Genomic DNA, 26125 nt, shown 5'->3' on the forward strand with positions numbered 1-26125 from the left:
ATGCATCTCAACCAACGCTCTCTGAAGGATTTAGATTTAAGTTTACGCCCCGTTGTCAACATCGTTATGAGTCTTGCGTCCCTTAAGAATTTGTGACAGCACGGCCGCTCACATGCTCAAGGCCAGCCACAGTCACATCCTCATCCTTACCTACCTAAGCAGGTAGTGCCTGACACCGGCGGTCTCACTCCAAACAAGCCAGGAAACTACATCATTCCTCAAGATGACAGGCGTGATGCTATTCTGCATCGCTGAGGAAGCGAAGCCCGCAAGACTTACCTCTTCTCAACCCCACCCCTCTCACAAAACTAACAACCTGTCCAGTTCGTCCACAAAGCCACCCACAACATGCCCTCCGACTTCTCCCCCTTCTACATCGCCTCCTCCAAAGCCAGCCCCAAGGCCCGCACTGACTACACCAAAAAGCTTTCCAGCCCCTCCTTCCCCTCCCCCTTCACTTCCACAGCAGAATGCAAAGACTGGCTCTTACACAACCAATACAGCGTAAACTTCATAAACCAAAATATCATGTTCGTCGCCGATGCACGTAGTGCAAAAGATGAAACTCTCCTGGCCTATACGTACTGTGAGAGGACTATGCGCTTGGGACCGAATCACGAATGGGTGCTTCCGCCAAAAGCGAAGACGTGGTATGAGTGGCGGATTAGGTATCAGGATGCGCTGATGTTTCAGGTTCATATGCAGGAGGGGGAGTTGAATGAGACGTGGTCGTTGTTTTATTTGAGGGTGGGGGAGATTATGGATGGGGATGGGGTTGTTGATATGGAAAAGGCTACGAAGATAGTCTCTGGGGAAAAGGTGTAGGTAGGGGGCTGAAGCGCTTCGCGCTATGTGTCTTGTATGCCATTGCGACAACTGTAGTTTTCGTAGATAGTCTTACGGCTACAGAATTGCTTGGATTATTGTGTCTAAAGCCGGCAATACGGTCAGCCCCAGCTAGACGATCATACGGCAGGTGTATATGGAGCGGACCAACGGCGCGATCGTACTCAAGTATGACGGCGTAGAGTTCACTCCGCAAACTCTATATTCGTCATCCCCTCATTCCAAACTCTCCGTCCTTATGTTACTCCGGGCCGTGATGATCCCTCTCACTAGACTGCTTAGATCAGCTCTAGGCCGCGCTACAATCGATGAACATGACGCCAGCAGCCCAACGGCTACCCAAGTATCTCCGGTAAGTAAGAGGCCCGAAGCCATGCAGGTTGTTCGCAGGAGCTGAAGAGGATATCCATAAGCTCTGGTATAAGTGCGAATAAGGTGAAGCCGAGTCCGAAGTCGCCAAACGAAATAACCAACAACACGGAAATCATGTAGCCGTAGGACACGGCAAAAGCGATTGGTTAGCCAGCTTATTAAGCTTGTCATTTCCAAACAATGCTATATTGTGACGTCTCCTATGCCACGTGAGCGAGGCACTCTAAAGAGCAAGATGCATATTGCATTTCCCCTAGCAGCCAATACATGTTGCTAGCGCAAGGGGTAGCCACATGGCAGCGCTAGGAGCGAGGCGACGATCCCCGCACCGTCGTTCAGCTCACGTAGTGCATATCGGTTAGAACAATCGTTGTGCTTGTTGCGTGGCGTTCGAATGTTCAGCTCTCTTCATGGCGATGTAGTCAGCTTGAATCGCAGTCTGCGAACGCCCAGATGCTTGATTCCGGTATCGGTGATATGGTCTTCGGAAATCGATCACGCCGTCAACAATCTCCACAGCAGGCCTATGCAAAGTAGGTGGCCTTGCGACGATATCCATCCTCCTAGATCCCCGCGGCGAGTTTCAGATCAACCACGGCCCGTGGCGCATCGGGAAAGCCGCGTTAATCCGCGCTCGAAATACTCCATGTGGATTGTTGGTTACACCAGATCCGGCGACAGCACGACTGCGGCGCGGATAGCATGGCAAACCGCATCAAGCGCCTTGAAACCTGAGATCGGGGCGTTCTAGATGTGGCCCAGTGGAGTCCCACAAGGCCAGAAGACGCGTAATTGCTTTTGAGATGCTGCGAGGCGAGGTATCGTGGTGGCATGGTCTAGGGCTGGAGGGCGATTGGTGTAGCCACGTCGTTCTTGTGTGACTCTTGAGATTAGTCGTCGAGATGGTGGTGTTCGAGGTAGGAAGAACAAACAAGTAGGCTAGATGTCCTTGATTAGTATTTATTGGGTCGTGATGGCGGCGAGTGTTTGCCGTGGGCGTAGACTACCCCAGCAGAAGGAACGTGCCAATTAGTATACTCGTAGCGTTCATGCGAGATCGTATGTATAGTAAGCGATGTGTTTGTTCCCCGGAGGTGGTGTGTAGAAAGCCGTTTGTTGGTGAATGTTGGGCAAGGGGCTCCTTGCGATATATTTGCGAGCCCATGCAGTTAGTCCCCGATGCCCTGGCTGCCGGGTTCGCTCCTGCATATGAGGAGAAGCGACCCAACGATGACACGGGTGTCACCAACGTCAATATGGATGGTCGTGTTGCGCAATGGAGGACAAAGGCAGACGACATATGCAGGCGAAACAGCGCTGCAGGCAGTGGAAGGCTGACGGCATTCCAAGGACTCCACTTAGTGCTATCAGAACTTCATTAACGCGACTAGGCGAGTCTCCGTCAACCGTCGCATGGGCTAGCTCCACCTTTATTTCCAACACGAGCGACCCATTCCGAAGATTGACAAGATTCCATTTGCAATCGACGAGGTGCGCCCGTGGTGTGCGTCTCGTCAGCTACGATAACAGAGATTCGGTCCTAGATACCCGTGGACAAGAGGCGACTTCCACAGGGCGTGGCTGCGGGCGCCGGCCGGCGACCTCCGAATGGCGCGTCCGCCCTGATACGCCAGGGCTGGCGTGGCTTCGAGGGGGAAAAGCATGTGTATGCGCCAAGATGAGGTGTCGCGAAAGGCGAGCTGCCGTGCCCGGGACTTCACTCTACGTTCCCCAGGCTTAGGCTGAGGGAAGCGGCCGGTCACCTTCACGCGCAGCACGCCGAGACAGCCTAGCTTGCCGCGAAGTGGAATCGCATGGGCCGCGCGACTAGTCCAACTAAAGCAGGGCTTGATCGGCCTGATATGGGTCATTGGTTCTTCGCGGGAGGTCGAACGCGACAGGGTTGGTCGTCGCCGCTGGTCCTTATCTTTTTGGTGCGGGATACACTTTCATTCACATCCGCCGTCCAGGCCCTGTGCTACGAACGCACCCTGACTTAAAAGACTCGCTTCGCCTTCACTGGTAAATCGAGCAGAGCTTGACGTCGATCCTCTCGCCGGTCTACTCCGCATCAACTGTACCTCTTCATCGCACACAACTCAACTCAATTTTGCGATTATCAACCGCGGTGCCGTCGAGAAAAAATTCTGCCACAATGTCGGGCTTTGTTCACAAGGTCAATGGCGCGGTCGCGCGCTCCGCCGTCGGACGGTACTTTCGCCTCGAGGGATCAGGGCATGTATGTATATCGCATGTCGATAGTCGGTACATGCACTAACAGCCCTATAGCCCAAAGAGCGCAAGGGGAGCTACTTCTTCACTGAGTTCCGCGCGGGACTAGCCACCTTCTTCGCCATGGCTTATATCATCTCTGTTAACTGTATGTCCATTGCGGGATGTCGTTGACAGAACCGCATCTGATGACCATGTGTAGCATCCATCGTGTCAGACACTGGTGGTACTTGCGTGTGCCCAGGCCTCCCGGACGACCCCATTTGCGAGACCAACCCACAGTACGCCCTCTGTGTCCAGGAAGTCAGACGTGATCTGGTTACTGCGACCGCTGCCATCTCCGCTTTGACTACTTTCTGCATGGGCTTGTTCGCCAATCTGCCCATTGCCCTGGCTCCGGGTATGGGGCTGAACGCTTACTTTGCGTACACCGTAGTTGGTTTCCATGGTACAGGTACGTTGCACCAATGCGCCATTCCCCGTTCCCGTTTATGTATCCCCGTTATGCGGTTCCCTCATTGGGTCTGCTTACCGGCGCCACGGGTCGTACCAGTTGATCTTCATGGAACGTTGCTAATTGCTTTTTAGGCATGGTCCCCTACGAGGTCGCTCTTACTGCCGTATTCGTCGAGGGTTTTGTCTTTGTTGGTCTTACAATGCTGGGTATCCGACAATGGCTTGCACGAGCTATTCCTGCTAGTATCAAGCTCGCCACCGGTGTCGGTATCGGACTGTACCTGACTATTATTGGTCTCGCCTACTCCGCTGGTATCGGTCTCATCACCGGTGCTCAATCGACCCCTCTCGAACTCGCCGGTTGCGTTGCCGCAGACCAGGTTGATGGCGTCTGCCCAGGAAGTGTCAAGATGAGGAGCCCAACCATGTGGATCGGTATCTTCTGTGGCGGTGTCTTGACCGTCATGCTTATGCTGTACCGCGTCAAGGGTGCCATCATCATCGGCATTCTCCTCGTTTCCATCATCTCGTGGCCCCGCCCAACAAGCGTCACCTACTTCCCGTACACCGAGACTGGCAACTCCGCTTTCGACTTCTTTAAGCAGGTCGTTACTTTCCACCCGATTGGCAAGATTCTTGCTGTTCAGCAATGGAACATCTCGGAACACGCCGGTCAATGGGGTCTTGCTTTCATCACCTTCCTCTACGTCGATATTCTGGACTGTAAGTTGCAAGTCCCTGGGATATCCCAAGTTGCATACTAACTTTACCAGGCACTGGTACCCTTTACTCCATGGCTCGTTTCTGCGGTGTTATCGACGAGCGCACCCAGGACTTCGAAAACTCCTCCATCGCCTACTCCGTCGACGCTCTCGGCATCAGTATCGGATCGCTTATGGGATGCCCTCCAGTCACCGCCTACATCGAATCCGGTGCCGGTATCTCTGAAGGAGGCAAGACCGGTCTTACCGCCATGTTCTCTGGTATCTGCTTCTTCATCGCCATCTTCTTCGCTCCGATCTTCGCATCCATCCCTCCCTGGGCTACCGGCTGTACCCTGGTAATCGTCGGTTCGCTCATGGCAACCTCGGCCAAGGACATCAACTGGCGCTACCTCGGCGATTCTATCCCCGCTTTCCTCACCATCGCCGTCATGCCCTTCACATACTCCATCGCCTACGGTTTGATCGCCGGTATCTGCTCGTACATTCTCATCAACGGCACCGTCTGGCTCGTCGAGCTGGCTTCTGGTGGTCGCATTGTACCTCCCAACAAGGACGAGAAAGAGCACTGGACCTGGCGTCTCGAGGGCGGCCTCCTCCCCCCGTGGGTTAAGAGGCTCGCCAGCGGAAAGAAGGACTTCTGGAGATCTGACCCGGAGACTATGGGTGTCTCAGAGCCGCATAGCGGAGGCAGCTCGGCTCACGATGACAAGGAGTTCGTCACCGACAAGCGCGCCTCGTAGACTATGTTTGCTTTCATAATGAGATTGTATACGACATTTTGATAGTCATTTTGCGACCTTTTTGTATACATGGCGTTATCACGTCGGTGCGCCTTAATGCGCGCAGACGCGGGTAGCTTTCTTCGATTATACCCTCACTTGTATCTGATATAGATCGGATTTATTACAATGGTACACTGAACGTAACGTTCTCATTATTATCATATTCGCATGTGATCATGACAAAGTGAGATAACGCCATGTTCCAAAGCCACCAGCGCACGACGTCTGATGCTCAGCCCATCTCGTACAAGGATATCCAGACTTGTCAGACATCGCTCTTGCAGCAGGCGCAACCTGAAGCCACATCGGCAGCGCCACATCCGAGTTACCGACCGAGGCAAGAACCTTGAGATGTCAATAACCGTTCAACTATCGCTCTTTAGAACAAGGAAGGTTACTATACGACTGCAACCACAACGTCCATGATGCACAGTCAACATACGCTGCCTAGGCGGGCGCTGCGTGACACCGTAATTCAGACACGCTTATTGTCCTTATCCCTGCGGCCCTTGTTTTCCCTGTCCTCATCCTCATCTTCCGTGAAGACGTGCAACGCCAATCTGCCACTGCTCCTGCCCAACGACTTATTAGAAGCATACATATTGGCTGCAACACCGCCAAAGTTTCTACTTTTCTACTTTTGCAGACTGCGAGCGGGCTGGTCATCGTCTTGCAGAGGCGCCGTAGGCTGGGTGGGCGATTTCACGACGATGCTGGGGGTGGACACTGCGTGAGCTGCTTCCACGTCTTCTCTTCCATATCATCAGGAACAGACTGTCATGTGTAGGTCGAGAACCTCGTCTTGCGCGAGAAGTAACTTATGGCGCATTTATTGATACCATTGCTGGATATTGCAGACGCGACCGAGATCCAAATGAAATCTGCAGAAGTCGGGTAGAGGGGCATGCCGGTGAGAAGTGAAACGGAGTGAAAAAAAATTCTGCCTCCTCGCATAGCAAACGAGTTGGTTGTTGTCCCATACGCAATGCTTGGCATCCAAACTCTGGTGTCTACACCTGAGTGTTGTTGCGTTTGCTCTCCCCTACACTTTTGCTCACCCAATACTGGAACTCCCACAAATCTGCGTACAACGAAGGCGAAAATGTCTGATCCATGCGCAGCACTGAAACTGTATCGGAAGACCTTCGAGGACGCAGAAGCGCTGTTCGACAGCGGCGATATAGCTGGCTGCATATCGGCAGCTCAGCGCAATATAACGTAAGTGGCAGTAACAAAGCATCCGCCAAAATTAGTATTACGACTAACTATTCCCAGCGACACAACTCTTCCGCCGTACTACATTATAAGAAACTGTATACTTCTCACGAGCGCTATGGATAACTGGGACGATGGCAATGACTGGAGGCTCGCCGCAGTAAGATCTCCAATGTACAGACTGAATGAGAGACATACACTGACTTCGACCGTGGCACCTCAGGAGAGCACCTACAGTAATATATTACGAAAATCAACGGAAAAGAACGATACCGATTCGCTCGCTGCCCTACAAGATCTCCGTGAGGAGCTTGACTGGTTGGCTGAGCAGCGAGACCAATATCTCCAGGAATACAGTGCATGGATGCTTGAACAAGACGGAGAGGAAGATGACGACGAGACGGAATCGGAAGCAGATGAAGTTGAGCTAGACGACAGCGAGGAGGAGGCGGAGATGGAAGCCAAGGGCGTTGAGTTGAGCGAGGGCAACGCGCTGCTGGGAGGTGGGGACACTCAACTTCTTCCGATCCGCGGACACCAAGCTCCCACGGCAAGCCTCGTAGTCAATCGAGAGGACGAGCGTTCTGCCATTCTTGCAGCGACCGCCTTCCTTTTCGAATGCCAGTCGTACATACCGGGGCATATGCAAGGTCAGTATACCCAGGCGGTCCGGGAACTTCAGGAAGCTGCCATGCGCAGCATCAACAGCATGTCTTCCACAGCTTCCGCAGCTTAGTAGTTCCAGGTATGTTGTACGTAGAGTGTTTTCATGGTAGTTCGAGAGCTATAGAACCTTGTCTACGTCCACCTTGTTGAGCTTGCGATGGCTTATCTCCCGCATTGGGGATAGCTTAAGTCAAGCCACACATCGGCGCTGCCACATCGGAGGCTTGGAACCGAGTCGCCGATGCCTCGGAGCAAGAACCCCTCCCTCCATGTATCACAAGATACATCCAATCCGGTTCCGCAACATCACTACCGTTTGACTCCGCTCGTATTCCGTCAATTAACTCTCGCATTGTCTCGCAGTATACATCCAGACTCACAGCATACATAAAGAGCACCATTCTACAGCTTAGCATACCCAGAGGTTCCAGGCGCGGACATCCGGTGGCTTACGAGATCTCTTTCTAAGCAAAGTGGTAGCGAGCTCTACGCTTTGCAAGCACGCGGAACAACCAAGCTTCGTTATTCTTCCTCGACACGACTACCTTAAGAGAAGGCGATACCACGCGAAAGTAATTGGACCAGAGTCATACCCCAAACATGCCTGCAGAACTCCAAAACGGGCTGCCTGCCCACGGTACCAATGGTGTCAACGGCAACGCGACGGAGCTCTCAAATCCCACACCCGCACACCCAGCGTTCGACTCGATACCAGATGTCATACAAGCCTTCGGTACGTGTCTGCGAACACCGCCAGCTCCAAAAGCTACCCTACCCCTCACCCCACGTAACCCTTACTAACGCGCCTTCCAGCAAATGACGAATTCGTAATCGTCCTCGACTCACCCTCGCGCGAAAACGAAGGCGACCTAATAATCGCCGCGTCAGCCCTTACCCCCTCAAAAGCCTCCTTCATGATCCGCTACTCAAGCGGCTACATCTGCGCACCCCTCCCCGTTTCCCGCGCCGCCGCCCTGCACCTCCCGCAAATGGTCGCCGACAACGCCGACCCCAACCGCACCGCGTACGCCGTCAGCATCGACTCATCCGACGCGTCCGTCACAACCGGCATCTCAGCGACCGACCGCAGCTTAACATGCCGCATGCTCGCCGACCCCAGCGCTAAAGCTAGTCACTTCAGGAGACCGGGTCATATATTGCCGTTGCAGGCGCGGGATGGTGGTGTGCGTGAAAGGAGGGGGCATACGGAGGCGGCGGTCGATCTGTGTCGGTTGGCGGGCAAGCAACCTGTTGGTGTTATTTGCGAGTTGATTACCGATGGCGACGAGGTGCCTGGTAAGCCCGAGTTGATTGGCGGGGGCATGATGAGGAGGGATGACTGCTTGGCTTTTGGCAAGAAGTGGGGGATCAAGGTGTGTACCATCGATGATATGGTGAGGTATATCGAGGAGAATGATGGGGTGTTGGGCACGTCCTCATAGTTTGAGGCGGGCAAGGGACCGGGTAAAGGTGCGATCATGAGAGGGAGGACATTTGTGAGATGATCCCCTTGGTATGTTGTACGTGGACGGTGTCGGCGCACTTTGAGGATACACGCGCTTTAGTCATGGCATGGAAGAAAACCTGATATTGTACCATTAGATACTCCAATCCAGCGCAAGCTTCTCTATCCAAAAGCCAGGAAAACCGTACATATGTCATTGTATACACTGCGACGAAAACAAGCTCCGCCCACGCTTATACTTTGGAAAGCAAACACAACGTTCCCGCCCATCGCGAACAGCACAGTACGCGCCGAAGCCAGCCAAGCAAACCACCTCCCAGCTATACACTCCAGACGATAAGACCGCCCTCATCCACTCCCCCCATAGAAATCCTCCAACTTCCCCACCACCTCCTGCATAACCTCTTCCCTAACCGCAAAATTCACCCTCGCCCAACCCCCATCCTTCTCCACCCCATTGAACGCCCGCCCAGGTGCAACCTTGATCCCACCCCTACCTTCCAACTCCCTCCAGAAAGCATTCTCCTCCTCTCCTGTTCTAGTCTTCTTTGCTAGTTTAGCAGCGAGGAAGGGGCCGTGTGTCGGTACCACGATCTCGATGTCGTGGCGTCGGAGGAAGGAAGCGAGCATGTTGTAGGAAGTTGACAAGCGGGATGTGTTTAGAGTGAGAAGGGAGGGGAGGAGGGATGATGTAAGCAGGGAGGTTAGATAGATGGTCGAGAGGGAGGTGGGGTGTGTAGCCGTCAGTGCCAGGGAGGAGAGGAGAGGGGTGTTTTGTTGGGATACCACGCAACCCTGAAATACTCAAATCAGCTCCTGGTCATTCCAGCCCGTGCAGTTTTGAGGGGACAAGAAGAGCGACTTACGATTTTCAGTCCACCCAATCCGAATAATCGACTTGCATCCCACACCACATGCACGCGACTCGGATCGACCTTGACGGCTCCCTCCGGTACCAGCGGCTCATTTAACGACAACGCACTTACAAACGTCTCACCACCTCTTTTCCCCCTTCTTCCTCCTCCACCACCCCCACCCCCGTCTTTACCATCTAACGCCATTAGCCCAGCCCCCTCATCAACAATCAAATGCAACCCCCTCTCCTGACAGAACTCCAGTAACTCCCGTAACGTCTCTCGAGGGTAGCAGCGGGAAAGTGGGTTATTGGGATTAGACAACAAAACAGCTTTAATCCGCGTTCTGTTGTCGGAGAAGTCGTAGGCGGCTTGCAGGGAGGGGACGAGGTAGTTGTCCCAGTGGATGTGGGTTGGTGGGATGACGGGGATGGGTGTTACGTTTGCTTTTCGCTTCAGTAAGAGCGAGAGGGTGGCTGTAGTTATATCAGTCAAAGAGGGCAATTTTGTAAGTGAGGGTTGGACGAGGTTGTGGACATGACCGGGGCTTGGTGTGGAAGGAATGCTTACGACAACTCGGACCAGGAACAAGCACGCTATCCCCATCGTCGCAAACAGCGTGGATCACATTCTCAATCGCGTCCGTAGTCCCAGCTGTAAGAACGATATGCTCAGCCCTCACAGCATGAACAGGCTTGAAATACGTGTTAAAGAACCCCGCAAGAGCATTCCTCAACCCCAAATCCCCGCCGTTAAGAGATTCCGCGGGGGACGTAAACGCCTATCGTAGATTCATTCCGAATTAGTACATGCGCAAAACTATACTTGTATGAACGCATCCCGACGATCTCCAAAACCGGAGCGAACGTACCTCAACCGCCCCCACATCCCTCACAACATCCCCCAGAAACTTTTGTAACTCGGGATACAACACCTCATTCCCCCCACAACTGAGATCAATCGTGTTGCCAAAAGGGTCAAACGACGCTGGTGCGGTACCCTCAAGCGCAGGCCCAAGCCCGTCGAGCGCGTTCCGCGCCCGTCGCGACAGTCCCGGGTCCATCATGGCTGAGACGGAGAGGTGGCGCGTGCTGCGCATTCAGTATGCAGGATGTAGTATGGCGATGCGTGATGTAACAAGATTGAGGTGGAGTAGCTACAGCTGCTGCACTGTGGGGAAAAGCGTCCCTGCAGCACGTCGCTGTCGCAGATAAAAAACGTTGCGATCTCATTGTCCGGGGTGTGCTGCCAAGGGTGGTCGCTGCGGTCTGCGGCACAGTTATTTGTGAGGACCCAGTGGACTGGTAACCTGGGGCTGACGCGACGCGTCTTGTTGGTTGGGCAGGCGGCCGGCGAGGGACGGGTCATAGCTTCGATACGATACGGTAACGGGATGTCGAAGAAGAGTAGGAAAAGAGGACAGAGTGAAGATTATAAGATCTATTATTTGATTCGCGATAATGAACACAAGCGTGTGGGGAATCTCTGAAGAAGTCAAGGAAGGGAAAAACAATGTCTCCCCTCTGCACCAAGACCATGCAAGTCATAGAGCCTGCACGCGTGCTTTTCTCCCCGGTCTATCCTAAGCCTCATGCCCTGCCCTGCCTAACACTATTACACAAATGCATGCCCCAAGTCAGACCAACGCCGTTGAAGATGCTCACGGATAAATGCATGCAGAGCGCATGCAGGCACCCTATGTAAAGGAAAAACTAAACACCCTAGAGCCTATATTAAGATAAAAACTTATAAAGTTAGTAGCTTAACAGCAACGTAGGCTCCTAGGTGTTTAGTTTTTCCCTTGTATAGGGTGCAGGGTCTAAGATAAGCGATGAGCTACGAAGCCCTATAAACGCCCTCGAGAAAATCTGTGTGTGCCCGTCTCGATTTTGGGTGAAGCGCGGCAATTCGTTCGTGCAAGCGCAAAGATGACTGCTCGTCGAGAAAATGAGGTCGAATCGGCAAGTCGCTATTCTATTGCTGTGGCCGTCCGATACCTTGCTTAGCCTGAGGAATTGTAAGCTTCGTCGTTAAAAGTAAAACAAAGACGGCGGTCTTCTTCAAAGTGTGAGGTGTCGGAACTGACCTTCATCATCTCGATTCTCTGCTTGAGATTCTGGGTAACCTCTGCTGCGCGCTTCCAGCTTTCCGCGCCGGAGGCTCCTGCGGAAGGTACCCGTTGAGCTGTTCCGTTCTCTGTTGGGCTCCTGCCATCACGCGACATCGACGACAGACCATCTGCTCGTGGACTTAGTTTTCCGCTCAAGTTACTGCCAGGGCGGGATAGAGAATCAAAGTTCTCCTTACCATCGCCGCCCGGGCTTCCTGGCCCACTGGCAAAACTCCTCTCTCGCCTTGGGTGCATGGCCCGACTGCCGTAGCCAGAGTCACCGAAATGCGCGCCGTTGGTGTTACCAACTCCGTTGTCAGTGTATATCTGGTCTCCGACGTCTGTAGCTGGCGGAGAATTTGAACGCGCCTGTCTAAGGAGTTCGCGCTTCAATCTATCAATCTCGCGGCGCTGGTTCTGTACTGTCTGCTCGGATGCTTCAAAGTCTGAGCGCGCACGAACGAGCTGCGTCTCCTTTGCCTTTATCGAGAGCACGTCGCGGGTATGATCTTCGATGAGCTGAGCGTTCTGGTTCTGGAGCTCATGGATCTGCGAAGTGAGATTTGTCCTTTCTCCACGCAAATCTTCATTCTGTCGCCGTACTCGCTCGACCTCTGCTCGTAGCTCATCAAGTTCCGCTCGTTCTACCAGGCTGAGGCCGGTCGGCGCTTGTGGAGCTGGGGCGGCAACGGGTTCAGCCGCAGGCCTTCCTAGGGGACGACCTGCGAGACCACGTCCGGCACCGAACTTGGGCTGTGGCGGCGGTGCTTCTTCCTCGGGAGGAGGTGAAACAACAGATTTTCGTGGCGAAGGAGCTCCGAGACCCGGTTTCTTCAATCCACCGAGCCTTGATGGCGCAGCAAGACCGGGCTTGGCACCCAATTTGGACGCAGTGGGTCTTGAAGTCGGCTTCGGCTCGAGAGGTGCGGCGGGCTCTTCCACAGGCGGAGGCGGGGCTGCTTTTGCTGCAGGAGCCGGCTTCTTTGCGCCACCCGGTGCTGGCCGTTTGCCCATAGGCTTCTTAGTCGGTGCTGCGGCTGCAGGCTTAGGCGCTGGCGCAGCCTTTGGCTTGTATTTGGACTTGACTTCCGCAGCATCGAAGAACTCCTTGATCTTGGTCTTGCGGATCTCGTCAAGTCCGTCCAGATGAGCGTTCATGATACGGTCTCCCATAATCTTCCACAGCGTACCAAGCACCTCGGCACCAGCAGCTCGCTGTACCTCTTGAGATTCAGTAAGTAGTTTTGTTGAACTCTCTGCGATAGCCTTGGCTTGTTCCGGTGTTGGGGCTTCGCGGGTGTTCTTCAAGCATCGAACCAGGAATCGTGACGATTCAAGTTTGACCTGAGGATTCTTGTGCTTTAGAAACTCCAGAATCTCCTCCAAGCACTCTTGAAAGCTCGTGCATGCGAATGAGGCGTCCAGAGCAGCTCCAATGGCGTCAGTCACAGTCTGTTTCTTCTCCTTCAGGCGCTCCATCATTGCGTTCATGACGTCTTTGCGGTACTTGGCGAAGCTCTTCTTCAAGCCCTTGGCTAGAAGCTCGACACAGTTCGCGGCAGTTACAACACAGGCAATGTTCGCATCTTTCAGGCACGTCTTCGCAAAGCCGCGTATTAGCTCATCGAAAGGTCCTTCGGCAATCCTTGGGTGATCAAGAGCTTTTTGCGTGTCATCGAGCGCTTCTTTTCGGTCTTTCCATTTCGACGAGGCCAGTTTCTCTGAAAAGTCCTTCGGAATCTTAGCGAAGACATCAACGGCTTCGTACTCGGGCTCAAGATCAATGGCGGCCTCCTCTTCCTCTTCCTCCTCTTCGACGTCTGGTGCAGCGGCAGCGGCTTCCTTGGCAGCCTGCTGTGAACGGAGCAGTCGCTCCTGTTTTGGCGAGGGCTCTTCCTTGACCTTTTCAAAAAGCTTGTCGAGATCTTGCTGTTGGACGGGCTTCAGATCGTTCCAGAAGAGCGGCTTCATGGCCTCTTTTAGCCATCGGTAAAGTTCGACTGTCAACTCCTGCGCCTTGGCGCGTACGTTCTTGTCCGCATGGCCGTAACATTTTGGAAGCGCCTTGAGGACGGGCTTGGGCTCGATGGTTTTGCAGCCGTAGGCATGGTAAATCTGTGTAAGGGCGTCTAAAGTCGCGGCGATGACTTTGGGCTGCTTGTTTCCTAGTACTGGTAGGAGCTCTTCGATTACGGGGTCGGGCTTGTCGGTCTCGATGTATAGCATGAGCGCTTCGAGCGCCTTCGCCTTCGCTGCCGGTCGTGTCGAGGGTAGGCCCTTTTCGGCGATGACCGTGATGGTGTTTCCGCGTGACCTAAACAATGCGTTAGTATTGCGCCGCGCAAAGTTTTGCAGAGTACTTACCGTACGCAGCCCTCCCTTCCTGCTATCTCGAGGAAGGCGCACAGTGCGCCGAGACCTTCTTGTTGTGCCGCGACGTTGGAGTCGCCCGCAACACCTTTCCATACGCTCGCATCGTTTATGAACTGGCGCACAATGGGGTCTGATTCACTGGCGGCGAGACTGAACTCTTTGGCAGCGGCCTCGTATGCTTCTTTCCGCACCTTCCAGACCTTGTGTACGAAGCGATCCGGAAGCGGCAGGGAACTGAAATCTTCCTCCGCGGCGTCGGCCATGGCCTGTTATGGAATGTGATGGATGTAATGCGGGGTCGTCTAAGAAACCAGAAAAGCTAATGAAGAGTAAGTCGCGGAGTTCTGGAAGGTTGGAATGCCTTATAGCAAGTGGCGCAACAGTCCAAACACTGTGTGGACAACAGTGATATGCGCGCGGATAGGCGCGCGTGCAGTAGACCATGACTGATGCAGGAGGTAGGCGCGGCGGAGACGTACCAGATGATGTCAGTAGACAATGTTGTCGATTGCTTTTTGTGAGACTATTGGATCGCAAAGTCTCGGATAGCGATAACAGCGGAGTGTGAGGGGTCGAGTATGGTGTGAGGTGATGATGTAGAAAGTGCAAGTATGTTTTGGCGGGCGCTCTAGGGCTCGTTGTCCGGGCGAACAGCAGTGTTCCTTCCTAAACAGATCCCTGCACCACATGAATGCCCAACCCACCTACATCGTCCAGCACACACGTCACCTCCAACACACGCCCGCATTATTGCTTCGAGACAATCGCTATCCCCCCGCTGTCGCCATTCCGCTACCTCTAATTTGCGCCCCCAAGATACCCCACCCCTGCACACATCCTCCGCTCACCGCAATTCCCCGCGCCCACCAAAAACCTCCGCCTCGACCGCACACGACTACGCAGCACGTCGCGATAGTGCATGGTCCCGTCTGGCGTCAATCGCGTATGACCTAGCCATTACGCCATGAGCGCGATATTGACAGACCGGCAAGCGGAAGAGCTGTGAGCATTGCAGACAGCGAGTGACTCGAGAGCCATGACTGACGACGAGCCAGGCACAAGGCCATAATCGCATATCTGGGCGTTATAAACGCGCCAAAGACGGCGGAAGCGTTCCGGGAAGAAGCCAACATAGCCGAGAGTTTCGACGATGCCACGCGGAAAAAGTACGAGGGGCTGCTCGAGAAGAAATGGACCAGTGTAGTGCGGCTGCAGAAGAAGGTACTTGCGCGTCGATACCTACACTGAAACCATATGCTTATACTCTTCAGGTTTTGGAACTCGAGCAACGCAACCAGAGCCTCCAGAGCGAGCTCGACTCCACAACGCCAACCTCACTCATCAGGAGAAACCAAGACCCCACCGCGTGGCTACCACGGGCTCCAGCACGACACACCCTCCAATCACATCGCTCGCCAATAACCTGCGTCGCCTTCCACCCCGTATTCTCGTCACTTGCTTCAGGCTCGGAAGACACTACCATCAAGATCTGGGATTGGGAATTAGGCGAGCTTGAAAGGACGGTCAAGGGACACACAAAAGGAGTGCTGGATGTCGATTTTGGTGGTCCAAGAGGTGGTACACTGCTGGCGTCGTGCTCAAGCGATTTGACCATCAAGCTGTGGGATCCTTCGGACGAATACAAGAACATCAGGACGCTTCCCGGGCACGACCATTCCGTCTCTGCGATTCGGTTCGTTCCTAGTGGGGCCGCCGGATCTCCATCTTCAGGGAACCTACTAGTCTCTGCGTCTCGAGACAAGACACTGCGCATTTGGGACGTCACAACGGGATACTGCGTCAAGACGATACGCGGGCATGCCGACTGGGTACGAGACGTAGCCCCTAGCTTTGATGGACGATGGCTCTTGTCTGCAGGAAACGATCAGACTGCTCGGCTATGGGACGCAAGCTCAGGAGAGCCTAAATGCACATTCCTCGGCCATGAGCATGTTATCGAATGCGTCACAATAGCGCCCCCAGTATCGTACGCCAACCTTGCAGCACTTGCTGGACTCAAGAAACCACCACCACTCAGTAGCTCCGCCGAGTACGTTGCGACTGGATCAAGAGACAAGACCATAAAGATATGGGACGGACGGGGAACACTCATCAAAACGCTTACTGGCCATGACAATTGGATACGGTCGCTGGTCTTCCACCCAGGCGGCAAGTACTTGCTATCGGCTAGTGACGACAAGACTATCCGATGCTGGGACCTCACGCAGGAAGGCCGATGCGTCAAGACTGTTACCGACGCCCATGGGCACTTCGTAAGCTGTATGCGCTGGGCCCCCAACGTCATCAAGGACGTACCAGTCAACGGGGATGCCACCAACGGCGCTACCAACGGTGCCAGCAAGAAGAAAGAAGAGGAAGCAGCTAAAGCGGGTATACGTTGTGTTATTGCGACAGGCTGCGTTGACTTGAACGTTCGCATCTTTGCCTCATGAGAGACAATAGCTTCGCCACTTTTGTTCGCATCGTTGCCAGTACGTGTTCTGCATAGGAAGGTTGGATGTACAGGCGAAGGGGCTTCCATACACGAGACTCCATGAGTTCCAGTTTTTACGACTTCATGTAAATACCCAAATCACGCGCCATGATAGTCTCTCACGCGTCATAGTAAAGGCGCAATTCGGAGAAGGGCATGCATATCAGGTTGGCGTCAATATGGGTGGAAAGATCAAGGATAGAGCACCAAGAGACATGCGATCAGTGTTTTCACCAAACATTCACAAAGCGAACTGAAATGATTCGCAATGTCTCCGCGCCATACTCAATTGTCACCATGTGATTCTACGGTGTTCTCAGTACTGAGGCCCGTGTCTCTATGAGGCTGGGGGTCCACCTTCGCCTTAGTCACCAACGCGCTAGTGGAGCGGAAAAACTAGCGAGACCTCCGATAGCTTAACTTTTCTCTCAGCGGCCTACAACTTGTCTTCCTACACCATTACTGCTTCACACAGCAATGGCGCATCAACGATACAGCAAGCTTTGCTGTTGTGCGCACAAGATCTACGACTAACCGCCAGCACTAACAGCACTGCTTACAGCATGCGCTCACTCTTGTAAGTACAAGTACCCTACCCTCCATCCTGCGCTTTCATGATGATTCACAAAGCCAAAAACAAATTAGAGTCTTTGACCTCTAGGGGAATGAAACTCAAACTTTTGCACGTCAGTCTGATCGCGACTGCGCTCATCACATTGTCTTCGACTTTTGCGACGAGAGCATCAAGCTAACCAGCTTCAGAATTTCTTGATATGCACTTACATCACCAGCGCATTGCGCTTTGTGCTCATGAATGCCACAGGTAGCTTCGCAGCTCTGCGATATCACTGGTAAGCACATCTCCCCTCCACTTCCCCTCGTCCAATGATGATCAGATTGTGCTACGGCACGCTGGAAATTACCGACCAAGGCTTCTGCCGGTGCCGATAAACAATGGCTGTTTCTGATTTTGACCTTTACATTTACTGCTCTTCTCAACATCGCTTTTGGCTCTGGCTAACATTTCGCGCGTTGTAGACATTGTCATCCCACGAACCAAATGGTACGATTCCTCCCTCTCGACCCTTCTTCGAACACCATATGATGATTCCGCACTGGGCACCGACAATTCGTGACGGATACGCTCATTATGGCAGGCCTCAGAAACCTCGCCGACTGACCTCGCTCGCCAATACCGCACAATTATACAAGCGTCGCTGAGCTTCGGCTAACAACGCAATCAGTCTGTTCATCTACGACAGCCTGTAAGATCCTCATAGGTAAGCGCACTCCTCTTGCTCACTTTCCGGGAAATGATGAACACTTGATGACGAGTCCGACGGGTTCGCCCGGTGAAGACTTAAAATCAAAATATCCATTCATGTCAACTGATCCCACTTCAATGCATACCATTTGCTTTCTCCTCACTGGCAGAAGCTTTTGCTAACATGCTACCCAGATCCACCAGTGCTTGCCTCACTACAATCGGTACGCTCGCCGCCTATCTCCTTTCTCGAAATGATGATACGACTTTATCAATGACAAGCATATGTCCAAGCTTCGGCGACGACGAGAACTGTCCTGTCTGATCCACATTATACTGTGTTGCACTATGAAGATGGGATACAACAGCAACTGATCAGTTGCGTAGGATCTTCACTCATGTTGCAAGCGTGATGCTATCCTCTATGGTAAGTCTTCATCCATAACCTCCACTTCCTTTTACAAGATGAACATTCAATTTATCACGACGGTCTACCGAGCTACGGCAATGGTGATAACTGCCTGTGACAGGGCATGAGTCTGATCAACACCCTCAATTTGCACATATTGATTACTTTTGATGCATCAAACGCTAACAATATGTTTAGATCTCAACCCTTTTCCATGAATCCCGTGACCGAAAACGCCTTCCTATGCTCTCGCGATGCCGCTCCAAGCGTCTTCCAATCAATGTCCTGGAATCTTCGTGCGACGCGTCGAGAATTGTCCGTAGTCCACCATGCCAGTAGCTCAGTACAATCCAATCGTAATATCTCCACGAATTCTTGCCGTCAAGTGAATCTCTGCCTCCAAATCTAGCTTGATACCCAGGAGTAACGCCGCATCCTTGGGCTTGCCGTTGTCGTCCACTGGTCCCTTGATGATGTTGCCGGCCGGTCGGTTGAGTGTGGCTGAGGATGGGACGGGGCCAACCTTGGAAGTGGAAGACACCTTACGGCCACCGGAGGCTTGTCCATCGCTCTCAGTGTCGGAGCCGTAGGCTGTTGGGCGGATGGTGGAGTCGCTGATTGAGGTTAGCACATGTAAAACCCTTCGTACCAGTGTTGCTTACAGGGTAGACATTCTGATGGATGGTTGGAGATAACAAGAAGTTGATATTAGGTATTAGGCAAGTGGTTCAAGCTGGACAGGCGCCGGGCCGTTGCTGGGTATTGGCGATGGTGGATGGTGAGGATGAGATGCAGGTCAACTGTACTGGCCTTGATGAAGTGCCATATCTCTGCCTTATAAGCAAAGTCGCCATTAGACAAGACAACAGCACACACCATTCACCTTTGCCGTGAGTCGACGTCGCGCTGAACGCTCGAAACGGCTGTTGTGGCACTCCTGCGTCTCAAAGTCGCTGCCATCGTCCGAGTCTCGTACCAGCCTCACTACCGAAAGGGAATCTAGGGTCCAGACAAGACGATCAACCGCAGTTGCTTGGATGTTGTGGGGATGTCCTATGCTTGCCGGCGGGGCGGCTATGAGGATGAAACACACAGGGGCTGGTGAAGCTCAGGGCGACCGTCTCAGCTCAGACATTCTTGTTCTCAGTCGAGCGACCATCAGACCACCGGAGCTATCAAGCGATCCCGATTCTATGGAACCACGGTAATGCGCATAGACCACATCGAATCCCATCTGCAAGCGATAGCGAACATGGTGCATGTCCATGCTAACCTCCACCCCCAAACGCATCCCCATGATGCAGCACACGCAAAATGGTCCTCTCAATCCTCATCGCCACAATCGTAGCCCCCGGTCTCCTCGGCTCCCAAGAAGCGATCCGGCAATCGCAATCCAAAGAGAAGCGCGAAGAACACCGTGCCCGCCGCTGCAACCTCATCGCCACGTGCGTCAAGTCTTCACATCGCAGCCGCGAAATCGACGGCCGACAAGTCGTACTAAGAAACGGGAAGCTCTGGATCGATACCGGGACGGAAGATGGAAGTCCACTGGGTCATCCTTATGCAGGGTATTATTTACCGTATCCGGATACGAGTTACGAAGGGCTTGTGACGACGATTACGGATGTGGCGCCGATTATGAACTGGGTCTATGTTGATAAAGAGACGGGAGAAGCAAAATACGGAGTGCGAGCTGATGCACAACCGCATCTCACAGGCCCATTCGATTGCACGCGTCAGGATCGACGGCTCACATTCGATGGCTGGGAGGGGTGGTGTGCGGTTGAACAAGCACCCGGGCTATGGGGCTTGTATTTTGATCTCGATGACGACGGCCTCAAATCTAGAGTTGCACCTGGCACGAGGGTACTGGAGATCGAACTCAGCCGTAAGGAAAAGAGGTGGAGGAAAGAGGCGGACGAGAGGATGGCGGATCAGACTACTAAGAGGGCTGTTGAGAGGGAGGAGGATGCGCCGGTTGAGAAGCCGTTGGGTGGGGAGAAGGTGGAGGCCAGACCGGGGGTCGGTCCTGCAGTGGGAGAGGGAAAGGAAGAGGGTTGGAGGCCGATGAAGATACCGAAGTCTATTTTTGAGGATCCGCCGCCCGTGGTGGAGAGTTTGGTTTTTAGGTCGAGGACACCGCCGCCGGCGTATTCGCCCGCCGGAGGGGTTGATGAAGAAACCTTGGCTCCGACGAGAGGACAAGATGAAGCATCTTTTGAGATAGCTGGTGAGGGTCAGAATGACAGCCCACCAGTCATGGGGACTTCCCTGCCTCCTACCGTAATGGATTCGGTGCCAGCCGGAGCCCAGTCAATACTCGTTGAAGGGACTGAAAGCCCTTCGCGTGAGGCGAACGTCCCACAGATTCAACCACCGCCCACACTTATCGATGAGCTCGGAAGCACCCCAGAGATACCAGACTCCACATCATCACCTGAAGAGCAATCTACATCTCCCGGAGAGAAGCGGACTACACCCAAGCTAAATAGAAGCAGCGGCTCTCGAGCTCTAGCCCAAGCTCAGAAGTTTGAAGCCATGGCAGCAGCGCAGAAGCCTAGTCCTGAGTCTCGCCGACGATCGAGTGAACGCGGATCTCGTGCTAATAGCAACACCTCTTCTGTATACTCCAACGAAGATGCATCACTGAGCGTGCCGGGAGTCAGTACACAGCCCCAAGCCTCCCCAACACCAGCCCCTCTAGCTCTCGCCGTCTCCAAAGCGAAGCAAGCAAAAGCACTAGCGACACGATCGCAACCATCGACGACATCGAAGCTTACGTCTGATCCGTCCATCCAACGACCGATAACACCGCCCCGACAACGCGCACCCTCCATCCGAGAAGACCCAGCCATATCCGCAGCTCAATCTACATCGAACACCAGACCGGTGATATCTCTACCCCGTCGACCGAATCCAGATAGATCTAGTCCCCGCCCAAGCCCGAGTCCCTCATCACGACGATCCACTTCACAGCAGTCAACGCAAAGGCCCACTCCCGATCGCCGGCAAAGAGATCGTTCCATATCTGAACTCTCATCGCCATCCTCTTCTAGAGCCGCTACCTCTCGTTCGTCACCTAGATCATCCACTACGGCATCGGGTCGCCAGTCTCTTGCGAGGACTATGACCAGTGGGAAAGGGAACCAGGGGATGAGTAATAGGATTGGAGGGAGTCAAGGGAGAGGTAGTACGAGTGGGGTTGGTAGACAAGCTGGTAGTAGTCCTGCGGTTGGGAAGGGTAGGGGAGCTGCGGATGCCACCGGTGGTAGGGAAAGAGCGGCGACAACGGGTGGAAGAAAGACTACGTCGGCGTTATTTAGGGAAATTGATGACTTGGTTGGCTTGGAGGACGAGAGTGGGAAGACGAAGTGATATACTGTTGGAACACTATCACGAAGACAAAAGATAAGAAACAATACAAATGTCCCATCAAACATCAATATCTATTTCAATGGTAGGTAGTGCTTGGTTGAGTAATCACGTTCTGTGTTGATGCCCGAAATCGATTAGGCGTCAATGCCACCTTCCATAATTCGCTCAGTGCCACCATCTTTCCTCATCTCTTCTACCACCTCACTTCTCGCAATTACCAACATCCAGAACTCGAGCGACAGTCAATCGAGATGTTACACTTTATCGCGTACGACGGATCTGCCGGCTAACCCTCCCGTTGCATGGCGTTGCGGACCGGCAAATGTGAAACTCGACCCACCATCGACCGACTCACTCATCGCAACTGCTTCAGGTTTCCGACACGTTTTGGCGAAATGTCACATGCCGTATTGATCACGCGATAACAAGGCGTCATGTAGCGAGAACTGTTTGATGGAGAATATGGTAATGCTAGGTGGCGCGGTAAAGTGATTGCTCGTTGAAAGCCGGGGTAACTACCCAAGCGTGCCTGGTACTGACTGCTAACGACTGGAACTTGACTGAGCCCTACATTTCATGGTATCTTTTGCTTTTCTGTGGCATATAGTCCATTTTCTTAATCTTGTCGACTAACGCACTCCGCGGCCGTTTCCGTACGGGACTGGTCCGCAACTCCTACACGGCTTCTTATTACTTTACTGAGTACCCACCATGGATGCATCCACACGGCTATACAAACGTCTGGGCGAGATACCAGAAGACCCAAACGACCCCGAAAGTCTGGACGATCTGATAGTATGCGCATTCGGCGCCTTTGAGCGATACTATGTTTGCTGGAAGACAAAAGGAGGAGAATTTAGACAAGGTGCGCATACGTTATCCAATGGATGGTGAGGTTCCACGCTGACACTCAAGAGATGGCTACGACCTCCCTCTCGCACTCAAAGATTGGCTCTACCCCACTGACGGCACCACACGAGATTTCGCATCCCTTCAAGTCGTCTTCGGACGAGGTGAAGAATACTTCGCATCCGACAAGAATGGCAAGCTGGAGTACAAAGAGCCGGAGTTGAAGAAGCCGGCACCCATTGAAGATGACGAGAAGCTTGATAGGCAAGCACTAAGGAGATCGCGAACGGTCTCGTTCTTGCGACCATTATCGGAAACGAGCATGCGATCGGATGGCGGAGTGAGCGATACGAATAGAAGCAAGCGGTCGAGTTCAATCAGTTCGCAACGAGCGAGTCGGCCACCGAGTCTAAGTTACACGAATTCGAGGACGAACTCGGATATCTCGCTGTTGGGGGAGACGATTGTTGAGGGTCAAATGAGACAACCGGGACGACCTTCGTACATATCGCAGTGGACAGCTCTTGGCTCGGGTGTAGGCGATTCGGAGAAGATGGAGTCGCCGCAAAAGTCAGATCAGAGGACAGACACCGAGCCAGTGATAGAGCCAGACCGCGAGCCGGTGTCGACGAAGACGATATCTCCAGCACCAGTCGAGAGCACACCATCGCCACCATCATCACAGCCCGCCCTGACCCCCGAACCCACGACACTACAACAGAGTCCTCAGCCTCAACGAAGACCCACTTCAGAAACTCCACCATGTACATGCAACTGCCACGCTACACCGAACCCCTCACTACCCCCGCAAAAACCCACCTACACGACCACCGCAACCCAGACATCACCTCTCTCTACTCCCATTCCCAGAGAAAACTCATCTTCATCCTATTGGCCATCGCAAGCGAACTACACTGCCATACCTCAAGAGCCTTCCTACTACACGGACGAAGACTACGATACACCACCCGTTTTCATGGGGCGCATGTCGACGTACTTTAGTAAACCGGGGTACCAGTTGGGAGATAGCTTATTCAGTGGGTATCAGCCGATTGATTGGGGGAGTGGGTATGAAGAAGTGGAGGTGGAGGGGGATGGTTAGGGTGAAGAGAAGGCGAGCCGAGCAATGAGAAAACTGAACACCGATGAGTCTACCATACATAACGCTACGTCTTCTTCTTTGCTTGTTTGCTGTTCTAGTGTTGGATGCAAGCCTGTTCAGTGTCTTCCATATATGAGGTGTGAGGAGGAATGAAGTGGTTCAGTGTATGTTGTGTATATTGTTGATGAGCTTTTTCACCCTAATGTAGTTTTGATACTTGACAGTCGACTTCGCGAATTGGTCGTGTGGAAACACTGTTTATCATCAATTGTTTTCACAACCTTCATTCGATGTTCGCCGTTACCTAACGGAAAATACGTATCGCTTTCCTCAGAGGCGCATCTTCACTTCTTCTGATCGATCATCTTCACGACACTCATCATCTAAATCATTATCCTTTCCCTTTTCTACACACAGTACATCACGCCGCCAGTAAAACTGCTTTCAACGCATCGATACTCGACCACGACCAAGCATACACCTCCTCTCTTTGCGCCATGCAGCTTACTTTTCCAGCATCGACACCGCCATTCCCATCCATGCGACACCTACACGCGGTAAACGCGCCACCAATCCCGCCGTGCAACGTGCAACGTGCAACGTGCAACGTGCAACCAAGAAGAAGCTTGACCGTCACATTCCAACGATCGACTTGCCAGCTGCATGCAGGGTGAAGCGGAAATTCTCCGCCGTGCATGTGATTGATGACTTACATCCGAACCTTGCACCTAAGCATCGGAACACCTCAGCACCGGAGCATAACGTTGAACTAGTGTTCACAGCATATCCGGGGACTTGCTTACCGACAGCTGATCCCCATGTCTACGCTCGGAAATGAGACGGTTATTAGCAACCGACCTCGTGGACGTGATGACGTCGTGCCTCGTGTTACTTGCAATCACAATCGCGAACTACCCTTACCTGGGTACTGTACGCGAAACGCAGCAATGGCAGCTGCCCGGGCATGTTCCGCCTCATTCTTCTTCTCACCAGTAAAATGCACTCGATCCGCAGCGCAATAGATACTGTAAAAGCAGATGATTCCGCACCCCCACAACCCCCACAATACAGCCACGCGCGAACTCCAACTCGCAAAAAAAAAACTGAATCATTGTCGGCGTTGGCGATCGCGATATCCAACTGGCTGTATAACCCAAAGGGGAAAAAGTCGGTGGAACGGTGGAACCTCGTTGTCTCTTCGCTTGCCTCTGCCTCGGTTCAAAGAACGCGAAGGACAAACACGAGACGTTGACATCATTTTGAACGGGTGTCAGAGAGGCCACAGGGTCAAGGACAAGGGCAAGTTTTCAGGGTCCTGCCGAAAGGTCCGATAGAGAAGCGTGTGCGACAGGTGCGACAGCAGACAGACAGCAGTACCGACCCGATGCCGAAGGTAGGGGATTCAGGGATCGACGATCTTGCCTTGTCTGAAGGAAGGGTCCCTGAGGTCGACTGACGTACGTCTTCATTGATGTGCGAACCACCAGAACCTTCAAGATGGTGTTCCAACAGAGCGCGCTCGTCTTCTGACATTCTGGACGGGGTTGCTTAGCGCCAATGAGCTGCTGTTCTTCCACCAGACCCCGCAAAGTCCACGCAGTCTGCGAACGCCCGAAAACCCGCGGGAAATCAGTATCATGATGCAAGCGATGCGACGCATGGCGTCTAGACGTGCCATACAACCTTCACATATCGCTATGCCGCGACTCTCGAGAAGGAAGTTCAGTTCGCTAGGCGGGATTGTCCGCGGCTACATATGCGAAAGTCTATAGATGCATTGCATGCGTGCGTGATTTTCGCTATTGGAACGCTTCGTTACGAAGGCGGAAGAGAGGATACTGCTGTTGCGGCTGCAAGTTCGCGATGAGTGATTATCACGAAAGCTCGGTTCGAACAAACATTGTTAATAAGCTGAGCTACCTCTCCATCCTCATGGACAATTGCTACAACACTTCTTCATTCTTGGTACTATTTGTTGGGATGGTGATGGAAACGGCTGACTAGCACTATCGTGAGGAAGTATGCACCCGCCCCCATTACGAGAACGAGTGAGCACACCCAGCTTGCCCGCATCTGGTTCGCCAGAACGCCCACTGCACACCTCCCACACTGGCGGTTCGTAAAAAGCGTAAAAGGGAGGCTGTGCACTGGGCATTGGCATGCACAACACACACAAGCAGCAGTCCTTTGTTTGTGCTGTGCAGCGGGCGCCGGATTGTGAACGCATCCGCAAGCAGCAGCTCGTAAGTAGGATGACATGCTCGTGGTCATGCAGCTGATTTAGCTTTCCTGACGGTGCAGTGCGGTGCGCCTAGCTAATTGACTGACTTTGCCGCGCTTTGCTGAGCCGTCTCTGGAGCTACGACAAGGTGTGTTGCGACTGTTCAGTGTTTAGCCTTGATAGCCTTAGATGCCACCGAGGCCGTCCCGGCACATGCTCTTGTGCAGTGCGTCGCATTGCGAGTGATCACGTCGATTCAATCGCAGCCGCCGCGAGCGCTGGCGTAGCGCTCTCGTCGCGCACCCCGTGAGACGA

The 26125-nt window shown here is 53.2% G+C and overlaps 8 protein-coding genes across 8 annotated transcripts; 6 read left to right on the forward strand and 2 right to left on the reverse strand.

The window, feature by feature from the left end:
* Positions 1-3373: 3373 nt before the first annotated feature.
* J4E92_007460 (uncharacterized protein) lies at positions 3374-5371 on the forward strand (the record flags this gene model as incomplete). The annotated part of the gene is made up of 5 exons (XM_051498823.1): positions 3374-3457; positions 3508-3598; positions 3653-3904; positions 4039-4629; positions 4680-5371. The coding sequence occupies 5 exons, from the start codon at positions 3374-3376 to the stop codon at positions 5369-5371; spliced, it is 1710 nt and encodes a 569-aa protein (XP_051351097.1).
* Positions 5372-6746: 1375 nt separating this feature from the next.
* Positions 6747-7364, forward strand: J4E92_007461 (uncharacterized protein; the record flags this gene model as incomplete). The annotated part of the gene is made up of 2 exons (XM_051498824.1): positions 6747-6788; positions 6894-7364. The coding sequence occupies 2 exons, from the start codon at positions 6747-6749 to the stop codon at positions 7362-7364; spliced, it is 513 nt and encodes a 170-aa protein (XP_051351098.1).
* A 530-nt stretch (positions 7365-7894) lies between these two features.
* On the forward strand, positions 7895-8736 carry RIB3 (3,4-dihydroxy 2-butanone 4-phosphate synthase; the record flags this gene model as incomplete). The annotated part of the gene is made up of 2 exons (XM_051498825.1): positions 7895-8027; positions 8108-8736. 2 exons carry the CDS (start codon positions 7895-7897, stop codon positions 8734-8736), a joined length of 762 nt encoding a protein of 253 aa, XP_051351099.1.
* Positions 8737-11587: 2851 nt separating this feature from the next.
* On the reverse strand, positions 11588-14359 carry J4E92_007463 (uncharacterized protein; the record flags this gene model as incomplete). The annotated part of the gene is made up of 3 exons (XM_051498826.1): positions 11588-11620; positions 11700-14037; positions 14088-14359. 3 exons carry the CDS (start codon positions 14357-14359, stop codon positions 11588-11590), a joined length of 2643 nt encoding a protein of 880 aa, XP_051351100.1.
* Positions 14360-15060: 701 nt separating this feature from the next.
* PAC1 (protein with putative role during mitosis) lies at positions 15061-16549 on the forward strand (the record flags this gene model as incomplete). Its single annotated transcript, XM_051498827.1, has 3 exons — positions 15061-15098; positions 15152-15317; positions 15368-16549. The coding sequence occupies 3 exons, from the start codon at positions 15061-15063 to the stop codon at positions 16547-16549; spliced, it is 1386 nt and encodes a 461-aa protein (XP_051351101.1).
* A 2054-nt stretch (positions 16550-18603) lies between these two features.
* J4E92_007465 (uncharacterized protein) lies at positions 18604-18936 on the reverse strand (the record flags this gene model as incomplete). Its single annotated transcript, XM_051498828.1, has 2 exons — positions 18604-18877; positions 18926-18936. 2 exons carry the CDS (start codon positions 18934-18936, stop codon positions 18604-18606), a joined length of 285 nt encoding a protein of 94 aa, XP_051351102.1.
* A 641-nt stretch (positions 18937-19577) lies between these two features.
* J4E92_007466 (uncharacterized protein) lies at positions 19578-21295 on the forward strand (the record flags this gene model as incomplete). The annotated part of the gene is made up of 2 exons (XM_051498829.1): positions 19578-20924; positions 21194-21295. The coding sequence occupies 2 exons, from the start codon at positions 19578-19580 to the stop codon at positions 21293-21295; spliced, it is 1449 nt and encodes a 482-aa protein (XP_051351103.1).
* Positions 21296-22521: 1226 nt separating this feature from the next.
* Positions 22522-23589, forward strand: J4E92_007467 (uncharacterized protein; the record flags this gene model as incomplete). The annotated part of the gene is made up of 3 exons (XM_051498830.1): positions 22522-22528; positions 22556-23251; positions 23393-23589. The coding sequence occupies 3 exons, from the start codon at positions 22522-22524 to the stop codon at positions 23587-23589; spliced, it is 900 nt and encodes a 299-aa protein (XP_051351104.1).
* Between the last annotated feature and the right edge of the window lie 2536 nt (positions 23590-26125).

The sequence above is a fragment of the Alternaria infectoria genome (assembly GCF_024043175.1).
Source record: "Alternaria infectoria strain BMP 0036 chromosome Unknown scaffold_12, whole genome shotgun sequence".
Classification (NCBI taxonomy): domain Eukaryota; kingdom Fungi; phylum Ascomycota; class Dothideomycetes; order Pleosporales; family Pleosporaceae; genus Alternaria; species Alternaria infectoria.